This window comes from Syngnathus floridae, chromosome 9, assembly GCF_059516105.1.
Source record: "Syngnathus floridae isolate MCC-2025c chromosome 9, RoL_Sflo_1.0, whole genome shotgun sequence".
Taxonomy (NCBI): Eukaryota; Metazoa; Chordata; class Actinopteri; order Syngnathiformes; family Syngnathidae; genus Syngnathus; species Syngnathus floridae.
Window position 1 is genome coordinate 7,500,567 of NC_142421.1, and position 12,088 is coordinate 7,512,654.

Below are 12,088 nucleotides of genomic sequence, written 5' to 3' on the forward strand. Positions count from 1 at the left end.
GCCACGTCCACAGTCACGACCACCCTCACCATCAATAAATATTCTTGGCCAAAATTGAAAGTTGCATTTGGCATTTTCATTGGCTCCTGACATAAAGCTGTCATTGACTGCAATCATTTTTGTCAATGTTAAAAAAATATGGTCATAATTAGAGTGTGTTGTACAAATACTACTGCAGCTCTACTGAGTTTCAGTTTATCTGCATATTTCTCGGCCAAAGTGTATATTATTTTTCCAAAACATTGGTAATTGATGCATTTATTAAAGATAAATCCCCTGTTTCAACCTTTGCCACTTTAAAACCTGACTTCGTTTTTCAACACACATGCATCGTATTCATTCCAGAAAGCCCCGGAAGGCCACTCGTTTCAAGTGACTCGCTGCAGCTGGTATTTGTCAAGATATACTGGAGCTGCTGAGTTTTCTCAAAAAAGAAATGTTAAAAGGCCAGTTAGGGTTCACTGCCTGATGCATCGGGAATTTTAGGAGATTCACGAATGGCTGGTCCATTTTAGAAAATCGAAGTGATCTTGGGTGCCGGACCAAGCTCCTATTTTAATATGCATATGCAAGTCACACTTGAATATAAATCACAGGACCAGTCAAACAATAAGAAAGAGCCATTTCCAGTCCAAAAATACCTTGGCATATCACTGTTGCACATACTTGTCAATTTTTTTGCATGTAATGGGATCAGGAGAGGTACCGAATATATTGTGATACCCACAAAGATCATTTCAGCTGTGTGAAAGAAAACATTGATATTTGTATGCCTCCCATGAGAGTGGAAACAAGAAAACACACGCCGGAAAATGAATTCATTGAGGGCTGACTAAGACGATGTTCGAAATAGCAGCACAATGTACAGTGAGCGACATGAATAATTTGACACAGACACACTGTGATATGTTTAAAAAACATCTGATGGCTTGCTTGCTGCCTTGCTATTTCCATTTCTTTTCACATTGCTTGTACATTATGGGGGCCACATTCCACCATTTGTGCTTGTTTCTTTTTATGCTCCTTGAAACACTTTAAATCTATACATATTCTTCTATCCACACTTATAACGCACTCATATAAGATGACAATGAATACAGAAACACCAAACGGGAGTGATCCACTGACAGTTGAGATTAAATCGGAGAATGAAGTTGTAACATTGACCAGGCTGTAACCTTTTGATTACAATAAATTAAATTAAATCTTTTGTAGCAGGGGTAGCAACTGATAGACATCACGAGTCGCCTCCGTCTCCTGAGAGGGAGTGAGAAGTCTTTCCTTGAGTGCAGTGGGATGGTTGAATGCAAGGACTTCATTAAGCTTCTCTATTGTTAACATCTGGCTTCAGAAGAATGGCTCTTTCTCTGTTAAATATTGACCTGGCTTAACGAGGGATTTTATTACACCATGCAGTTGACATTGGCAGTGGTGGCACGTCTGGCAATGGAAACCGCTCAACTGTTTAGGTCACGGGGGATCAATCAAAGCAAAATGTTTCCGTGAAGCCTAACATTTTCACCAGGAACATTGAGGCAAATGTACGCCTAATCTTGTTATTCCATCTCCAAAGTTAAGTTGGCTGTCCTGGTAAAACACACAGTGAATTAAACGTTTCCATTACCATGAGCGCAATCAAAACCAAAACGGGTAATAAAGAACTTGGGGATGATTTGTGTGCATACAAGTGGCATAATATAGGTCTGCTTAGGCCTTATAGTTGAAGTCATGTTCTTCTTTGGGCCACAAAATAACTGAGACAAAATCCACAGTGCCTCTGCTGGATGCAGCCAAGTACTGTATTCCATTTTATGAGAATTCAGAATAATAATGCGTTCATTGGTAGGCATGTCCACAATTCACACAGCAATGTAAACTTTCCGATTTGTAGTTTACATTGCAGCATCCATAAAGAAAAGGCTCTGCTCCAACCTCCTAACACATCTCTGTTTTGATCCCTTCCCAGCGGAGAGGTGGCTGCCATGGCAACTGCTGAATCATCCTACCCAGTCACAGGCAGTCCTCTAATTCCGTCTTGGCAAGTAAGGCCTTACATCATCCGAGAATATTGATCTTGATCCATTAGCTTTATTAGATTCCGAACAACTGGGGGTTGGGCTGCCTCATCTTGGGAAGTTAGGAAGCACAAACAGCGTGCCTCCGAATGGGAAACCTACCCACGACGGTGAAGCATTGCCTGAGCTACGAACAACTCATCCAGGACTATCCATGGCTGAGACGCTTGCTGCTGGAGGAGGCAAAGGTGGGTGTCCTTCTCGTCTGCCTCACATGCTAAACCACATGACCTCATCAGGATTGAAGCGCTCTTGCTGCTCGCCACGTTTGAGACAGTCCTCATGTGCTATGATTGCAAAATATTTGTTTTGAATATTTTCATTTTTCTTAATCTCTAGTCCTTTTTCTTTATAGAAAGAAATGATACACTGTTTCTTTGCTGATGTATTGAACGAAGAGTACACCGAAGCCGAGACTTGAGCACAGAGAAAAAATTGGCAAATTATTAACCCATGGGCTCTGGATGATTAGACTACAAGTGATCACCCTAACCTGGCCACTTGATTGCTAGCAATTAAGTAAAGCAACATGTCAGCAGCTTATGGAAGGCTTGAATATTAATAACCGCAATTTAAACTTTAAACCTTTAAAAACGAAACCAGTGAGTCTAACCTGAAAATGAAGCTACATGACATTCTGAATTAGTTGTTGACTAACCAGTTGGCATACAAATGAAACACTTACATTTTAAAGTCATTTGTAGTGAGCCTCTGCACATTCAGTCACAGTGGATTCATTTTATTTGAATGAATCATATTTCATGACCCTATCAAGCCTAATACTTGTGTTTACATACCGATTTTTAAAGCACGACTCCTTCAATGTGTTTAAGATCTGTTTACCGCTTCTATTCCGACAGCAACTGTCAAGATATATTTAGTTGCTAATTTAATACTAAATTCATAATCCTAGTTATACACTACAGAAAGACTCTTGTGTGAAGACTCATGCCATAGGAGTCTTACAGGAAATAAATGTGGGCAGTTAAAAAAAAAAGCAGTTGCAAGAGGCTGACACAAACTGCACATTTATGTCTTCACGACCAAGATGATTGCAGTTTTGGGTTCCAAACAGAGGAATACCATGATCCTTAGAATTTCCCCTGTGGTTCTTGCGGGGGAAATGTATCTAACCTATCTTTCTGAATGTTTTCTCCATGAAACATCTCGTTGGTTCCCATGCTAATCCTTGACATGATTATGGCTTCAACTATTGGGTGTCTTCTGGCATGTCTCTTCTTTCTTCTCCAGACTGCCTCAGAGTATCCGGAGAGTGTGAAAATAGTTGAAGTTGGGCCGAGAGATGGACTCCAAATTGAAAAGGTATACACAATTTATGGTGATGTGTGTGCCCTTTGCTTAATTTGAAAAACGAAAATTTTCCTGATTTTTACTCTCTCTCCCATAAATAAAACATGCACAACATATGGTTGGTGCGCCATAATTAACAGAGCATATGTTTTACATTTTCTTTGAAATTCAAGAATGATAGAGCTTCTCGCTTCGTTCACTCTTCTTAGTATGTCACCATTGAATCAATCCCTGTTGCATGCTAGAGCTTTTACAGATTTTACCACAGCGTCTACTTAAGAGATGAGAGACGTCTCATGTTTGCAGAGCTATGTTGCACGTTGTCTGTTATGTTGTACCTCCCAGCATGAACGGAATCAGATCCAGAAAAAGCATTTTTGGGTTTTATTGTCCCCCAGGTAATTGTTCCGACGGGCGTGAAAATCAAGCTGATAGACATGCTCTCGGGATCGGGCCTGCGTGTGATCGAGGCCACCAGCTTTGTCTCCTCAAAATGGGTACCACAGGTAATAACTCCACTTGGTGCGCAGCTGAACAGTGTCAAGTGATTTATGAAGCTCTCTCTCATATGATTTTTTTTACATTCAGAAAGGCTACCCTTCCGGTCATAAATTGCTTTTCTATTTCTAAGAACACTCAAATATGTTTTGTTCATGTGAAATATGACATCAAGCAACTTTCAGCCTAATGGTCTGTGCCGGGTTGTGAAAGGCTTGAGTGAGAATAATGTATTTTCAGGAACAAGCTCTGTTGACGTGAAACGTTTATTTTTGTACCTCATGTCCTTTCCTCTTTTTTGTTCAGATGGCCGACCACACTGAGGTTCTCGCAGGAATCCAGAGAGCACCTCATGTTCAGTACCCGGTATTGACACCTAACATGCAAGGTTTTCAAGACGCTGTAAGTCAAATGAATGTTTGAAGAATTGTGGTCAAAGGTTAACTTTTTTTTTGTTCCATGTGCTTGTTGTCGATGAAGTGTAACAAACAGTCTTTTACAAGGCTTTTATTTTCTTACACAAGGTTGCGGCCGGGGCTGCTGAAGTGGCGGTGTTTGGTTCAGCATCTGAGGCCTTCAGCAAGAAAAACATAAATTGCTCTATTGATGAAAGCATGCAGAGGTTTGACGAGGTCGTCAAGGGAGCCAAAGAGCGAATGATTCCAGTCCGCGGGTTTGTATTTGTCACTCATGGTTGACACACAAAACAAGGCAATCATTTTTTTTTATCTGCTTTTATGCACTATATGATATTATATATTGTACTATTGCAGGTATGTTTCTTGTGCCCTTGGATGCCCATACGAAGGAGACATTGATCCATCCAAAGTTGCTGAGGTTAGTCTGGTTAATTATATAGATCTCATGGGTCAATGGTCTCTATCCTGACTTTCTTCCCTTGATCATACTCCTTATCTCCTAAGGTAGCCAAGAGGTTGTATGAGATGGGATGCTATGAGGTTTCCCTGGGGGACACCATCGGCGTGGGCACTCCAGGTTCTATGCGTAAGATGCTGCAGTGTGTGATGAAGGAGGTTCCGGCCGGTGCTCTTGCAGTTCACTGCCATGACACGTACGGCCAAGCTTTGCCAAACATCCTCACGGCACTTCAGGTAAAAACTCACAGCAGCTGCAAGGCATGATGCCCAATTCAGATGTTCAATTCAAATATTTTTATTGGCTCTGAAATGCTGGATTGGGACAATGTTGAAAACAATTTGCATTTATTATTTCTTCTTGTACTAATTGCTAAAAAATATGAAATGTTATTACATTCAAGAGGCTTTTAAATTCAATACATTTGCTCGGCCCTCACAAATCACCGATGTGACAACTAATAATAAGGCAAAATGGATCCTCACATTTCGTGACTATTGGATGATATTGTGTATTTTTATGAGACTCACATTCATGTGGGTCAATCTGTCAAAAGAACAAAGCCCCATTTTTTTCAAATCAACATGTCCTGTTTCCTATCCTACTTTAGTACTCTAAAGAACAGGGAAAAGCTCAGCTACACACAGTCAGTAACAGTGCCAAGACGACTTTTGTATTACTATTTATTTTTTGTTCACTATTTTTGGACCTCACGCTGCTATCCGCGGTGTTAACCAAATTATGGTGTAACATACCAAACCAAACTCAGCCGCCTCGCAGAAACATTGCTATAGAAAATGTAATTACAGCTACATAGTGGTAACACCTGTAATTTTTTTCTTGGGGGGCACAAAAGGAGGCGTCTATTTAAGTTGAAGCGTTTGTTTGGTCAAGTGGACAACGCAGTCTGTGACTAAATTAGCTACCGTGTCAAATGGAGCGGTCACCACTATGTGAGGTAATATGCTATGTATAAAGACTGCAATCCAAATTCCCTGGGGATCCATGACATTGTAGCTGTTTATGACATGAATGCATCCTCTGTTTAAGATCTATGTGTGGGTCACAATAGCACACAGAAACCCAGGAACCGTCAGTCAACAGCCAACAGGGGAATTAAGAAATGCGATCTAAACGTCCCCACTAAGCATCGCTTAAATGGAATCCCGAAAGTACAATGAACAAAAAAGACTTCCATGGAAGAATAGAAATACCTTGCACTATGGAAGTCATATATTGTATAGCCTAACAGCTAACAAGAGACTGTTTAAGTGTCTGGCAGGATTTTAAACAACTGACATAAATCCAAAGGTAATGCAGATGTGGCTATATAAGTCCTCTGAGCCACATTGTCATCACACAGAACACAGCTCAGTGGGGTGGGCTGCGGAGTCTTGGGGGGGCCAGCAGATGTAAGAACGGGGTGGTTGTTACAAAGGCTCACATATTCACTGTCTGTTGTACAAAGCGACTGAGAGCTAGGTGGATAGAAGAGCCCTGAGGGATTTGGAGGTGGGGGTGGAGGGGATTCATCTATGGTTCTCCCTACAATGCTGAGTTTAGATGCAGATGGAAGATGATCCTTTGATCCGTTCTCTGCTGCACATGTGATGAACGGTGGTGCAGCTGCAGGAACAAGCGTTTTTGTCAATTTATTTCACTGGTTACAGTGAGGAGTAGTGATTTATCGTAGTTTCATACAAACATACACAAATTCCCATACTATTTCCACATCATCTTAACTCGGTTAAAGTAGCTTTAAATAAGATCCTACTCATTAAACATGGCTGTCTCTTTTCGATGTCCATCAAACTAACCACGACTTGTACTTTTGAACTCAAGTACCACGGTGGTTAAAAAAAAAAATCACGGAGGTAAGTAAACATCTTGGATCATATTTAAAACGTTTCATCTCAGCATCCCCATGTTCTCTGAAAATAATAGCAGCCGGGGCTATTTAGTCATCCATTTGCTCACCCATAAACAAGATGGAAATGAAAGATTTTATCATAAACCTTTTCATTAGTGTGTGCCAGAGGTCCACACCACCAACTGGGACAGAAATGAATTTCTCCAGTGCTGTCAGCCCTGAGTCACGGCTTTTGTCTTGATAAAGACATTCCTTAGCCTTTGTACCTGTTTCTTTCTTTTTTTTTTCCTCAAAAGTACCGGCTGAGGGGGTGGTGGGGGTAGGTAGCTTTGTTCCTGCCGCACTCCTGGCAGTTCACACAATGACAACGTATGTACTTAGATTTCACAGCCTTGGCAAGTAAAGTAATTCTTAATAGGCATTATCAGTGTATTGTGAACCTTAATAGTCATGCTTTATTGTATAACAGTGTTACAGTCGACATTATGACCAACCTAATAATCATTGTCAATATAGCAACGTAATTCAAATTCCATTACCATACTGTTAGAATTTGAACACAAGCGGTTACTACGACTTTGAAACATTAAAGAGATTATGGCTTTTATTTAAGTTAGGCACGCTTAGCAAGTGACAACGCAAGACATTGTTTGCTTAAGTTTGTGTTATGCAACGTAGGCGGCACTATGCATCCCCAAAAATTAAATAAAATAAACTTCAACAAAAGAAAAAAAAAAGATTTTCAGATAATATTGCCAGTGTATTGAAAACCAAGTCGACATCATCTCTCTTTGGTCATAGTTTGTCAGTTTGAGGTTCTATTGTCTTATCGAGGTCTGCTACACAGGCAGGGAACATTTGCACAAATCGTTATCAGATTTTGACAGTATTTTGTTCTTATTATGTAATCTAATTAAGTAATTAAGTAATGTGTTGTAAAAAAAAAAAAGCCGGATTTACGTAGTCAGATAAACATCATAGCTTGTCTCATAATTTGTCTCAAGGTCTCTTCTGGTTGAGCCTTTGTTAATTCCAGCAAGCACCTTCCTGTTCGACAGTACTTTAGTTTGATTTCATTGTGGAATGTTTAACTTGTCTTTATTCTTGTGTGATGGATAGGCATTCCAAAAGGTCTCTTAAAACATTATAATTAGTTTAAAATTATGTCCTATTTTCCTTAAAATCAACAGTATCATGGAATAAAGTGTAATGCGTCATCTCATTTTATTGTATTTTCTAGCAGGAACATGTTCCAGGATTTGATTTGACTGTGACTGAGGTGTGCTTATTCGTGAAATTCAGGCAAGCTGTGTCAAAGAAAACTGATGATACAGTTCATAATTTCTCATTTTCAAATAAATCACTAGGTGGAAAGATGATTTATTTAGTCTGTAAAAGTTTGTTTTGTTCTGCCAGTATCTGGGTTTTGCTTTGTCAATGTAAGATTATTTACATTTTCCAGGAGAAGGTTGATATATGTTTCAGCCGCAGCTACGTGACAGCTTCTTTCAGCCTACCGGTTTATGTAGCTGTGGGTAAAGCATCACTGCTTCATATCATCCCGTGAATACGCTCTCTCTCTCTTCCTGTCTCTCTGACGCACGTGTAAAACCAAAATGGGAGCTTGTCCGTCTTCAGCCTCGTCAAGTGTGAGTGTAGAATGTCAACAAGCGTATCCGAAAAACCATGCCCGTTTCGGAATACGCCGTGCCTTTACACAGGAATGTATTGTTTTCATACAACCACAGCTCACTGAATATGGCTTTCTAATGCCGAGTGCACATCTGGTTTCTGCGTGGGTACTATGAATCTAACGGAGCACTGGCAAGCCTGAGTTGCTGACCGCCCGTTCTCGCACGATTAGGGTCCAAATGAACAAGGCACGCCACTGAAGGCTCTGGTTTGTTCCTCTCGGAAACCGTACGCCAAAGACCCCCAGCCCTGCACGGTCTGCAGCTGCAAGTGAGAGGATTGGCATGGTAGATTACAACTCTGTGTTTATACAACACGAAAAATCTGCCGAGTACAATATCCTGCTCTGGCTTTAACCAAGGTCTGGAAATGTCATGCACTGAACACACCAAAGTTGAGACCCCCACCCCCAGCCCTCCACCTTCCACCCCACCTCTACCTCTCGCCTTGCCAACACAAACAGCAATTACGGCGAGTTTAGACAGCCCCTGAAAGAAGTACGTTCTTGTCTTTTAATTTTGCTTGCTTGATCCTTCTCCACAGGGTGAAAGTCCTTCATGACCCAGTGCCACTGAAAGTATCAGTGTGTTAATGTTGTCTCCCTGTGGGACCCCCCTGACATCTGGCTCTGCTGCGGAAGCTGGAAAACATTTTTAATATTCTCCCGATAATGCCTTGGACATGTGGAAAATATCCTGAAAACTTTTGGGGCTTCATCATTTTTCTTTTTTTATTGGAAACAAAGTGTTAGAAGTTTTTCGTGACACATCAAGCCAATTCATTCTTCCTGCAGCGTCAACATTTGCAATTTGGTGATAAAGATGTTTGTTACTTGCCCCTCAGCAACTAAAAAACACATTGTTAAATCATCATATGGAGGCCAGACATTTGGAGTGGTTGGCGATAATAAAACAAAAACAATGATGATGATGATGAATTGAATCAGTAAGGCAAAACAGAAAACCAAGAATGACACATTGGATAGGAGTGAGCATGTCTGTTGCCCAAATCTCCATTAGAACATCTCTTTTGAATTTGCAGCTTTTCTCCGTGTGTCTTAGGACACAAAACATACAATGAACGTGCTTCTCAGATCCATTGAATTGCCAGTGGTGTGAATGTGCATGTGAATGTTTTTTCTTAAAGCTGTCACCTACCATAGTCGCAAGTTACACATGACCCTAATGTGGAAAAGCGAATCAAAAAAGAAGCTAACATCACCAAAGATGCATGAACAACTTTTTCTGAAACATATCTTGTATTGGATCTCCTTCACTTGTGCAGGTGTATCTATCTTGTGCATGTATAGTCCACCCAGTATACTTCCTCCAGCACTATATCCTGTACAGCATATATACAGTACTTGTTAATGTGCGTGTGTTACGACTACTCTAAATCAAGCACATTCATCCTGAAGGGATCAGGGAAATAATGCATGACAGTAATGATTATAGTGCGCAACAACGGCACATTTGTGTAGTAATATTATAACTCCTGTGTTGTCGGAACAGCGTAAGTGGACACCCTCTTAACCCAGGCAAAAATGTCTCCTCGATGTAGCGCGGAAAGGACAGAGTAGTGCTGTGAAAACATGAGTAACCAGCTGAATCAGAACCATATGAAATGTTGCACTCCAAATTGAGAATGTGCACAAGGCTATTACCATGTGGCACCAGTGTCAGACGAAGACAAAGAGGATGACTAAGCCATACTGAAAGACTTTCTGTGCCCGCTTATTAGCGATGCCGCAGTCCTCCTTAACAGCTGTCAAGCACCACAACAGCCTTAGTGAGGACCCATATGCATATTGAACCATCTAACTGGGGGAAAAAGCATCTTTGTTCAGGGATTTTACCTGAGTAGGAATGGGAATGACAGAATTTCCAATGACAATCATGATTTGTTTGGTGACGGTCCACTTAAACTTAACATTATTTTCCCCATTATTGATATTAGATTTCCATTATTTACTTTGACAAAATTGCAAACACATCTTCAGAAATTGAAGTTGGATACCGTGCAATGCCTTGATTACACCATCACAGTATCTTCTTTCTATTCTTGACAGTATGACACCTTGAAAAGATTACTTATCATACCTTATCGATGTGTAAAAGATGCAATCTGTAGAGTAAGTAGATTTAATGGGGTGTGCACTGAAGGAAAAAAAAATGACTTCTATTATACTGTACTTTGGCTTTTCAGATGGGAGTGAGCGTGGTGGACTCAGCAGTGGCCGGTCTGGGTGGTTGCCCGTACGCTCAGGGTTCATCTGGCAATGTGTCAACAGAGGATGTTCTCTACATGCTCCACGGCATGGGCATCCACACCGTGAGTACGCACACTCCAACAGACCCGCTATAATTTACTGTATGTGTCCGCAATCCCAGCGCAGCAGCCCAACTCATACAATCTCCCAGGGTCCATTTACATAAATATACGGTTCTGCAAACATACTTTTGTGTCAGGGTTTATTTTATAACATCAGTGGTTTTGCACAAGTTCATGCGCCCACACCATTGAGTGCCCTGACCCATGAACTATTTATTTAACAATCTCTACCCCTGCTGGTCGAACCTTTTCACTACAAGTAGGAAACAGCAAATTGGCTTACTCAAAGCTAAATCCAGACCTGTTTGGGAGAACAAGTTAACTGTACCTTAATTCTGCCATTTAGTGGAAGGGCATTAAATTGTTATACCGTCACTATACATGTCTGGCAAAGGCAGAATTATTGACAATATTTGTCAGGACTAAATAATACTTTTCAAACTAATTAAATTAAATTGGATAATTTCCCATGGCAATGACCAGTGGTTTCAGCAGTGGACTCCATTTTGTTTTACAATTAATCAACCATTCATTCCATACAGGCCACATAATTAATCCAGCAAATAAATAATGGATTACGATGCCCTATATGTATAAACATTTAAATTTTAGTTCTCTTTTTTTTTAAGGGGGTAAATCTGGCCAAAATCCTGGAAGCAGGTGATTTCATCTGCACAGCTCTACATCGCAAAACAAACTCCAAAGTTGCTCAGGCAAGAAGTAGGAAGCTGTGAATGTGTTTCTTTCAAATAAATTTCACTTGATTTGGTGGTAAGTGCTTTTTCACTATGACTGGCACTACATTCTCTGTGTAGGGAATTTAATTTGTCAAGCTTGTACTGCAACTAGGTCACACTGTGTTTGATATTTAAAGTATTCTTATTTAAATGACCTTATTCTATTAATAGCAACTCACTTTCTTTGGCCATTGAGAGCCATCCTCAAGATCATTCTGGTTTGCATACTAAAATCATCTGTTGAAGGAGGTGTACATATGGTGGCCTTTTTCGAGGTCGCAGTTGTCTTCATAGTTTACATCTCAATTACATTCATATCACGAATAATCCCAGCAGAAGGTCAGAATCAAATTATTTTTACATAGTTGTGTCCTTGTATAATAATAATGTATCATTTGTAGCTACAGTTTATGTTATAATGCTTTGGTGACTCCATGGACATTTTTCTACTAGGAACAGAAAAAAGGCTACCTTGCAACCAATACAACAAAACAGATTAAATAAATGTCTCAATCTTGGAATATGTATGTGCGTCTATTTACATCTTATGGATTCGACCATTAAATGGAAATTTAGCAAAGTGTCTGAAAATCTGATAAAGATTATTGTGATTAAGAAAAGTTTGTAAAGCAATTCTGATCAGTAATCCAAGTTATTTGTACATGCACTGATGGGGATATAGTAGTTTTGGATGTTTT

The 12,088-nt window shown here is 40.2% G+C and overlaps 1 protein-coding gene across 1 annotated transcript; it reads left to right on the plus strand.

Moving 5' to 3' along the window:
* The first annotated feature begins 1,983 nt into the window (after positions 1 to 1,983).
* On the plus strand, positions 1,984 to 11,428 carry hmgcll1 (3-hydroxymethyl-3-methylglutaryl-CoA lyase like 1). The gene is made up of 9 exons (XM_088384901.1): positions 1,984 to 2,263; positions 3,327 to 3,398; positions 3,785 to 3,892; positions 4,191 to 4,286; positions 4,409 to 4,557; positions 4,658 to 4,721; positions 4,808 to 4,996; positions 10,528 to 10,653; positions 11,283 to 11,428. The coding sequence occupies exons 1-9, from the start codon at positions 2,165 to 2,167 to the stop codon at positions 11,385 to 11,387; spliced, it is 1,008 nt and encodes a 335-aa protein (XP_088241027.1). The 5' UTR covers positions 1,984 to 2,164; the 3' UTR covers positions 11,388 to 11,428.
* Positions 11,429 to 12,088: the final 660 nt, after the last annotated feature.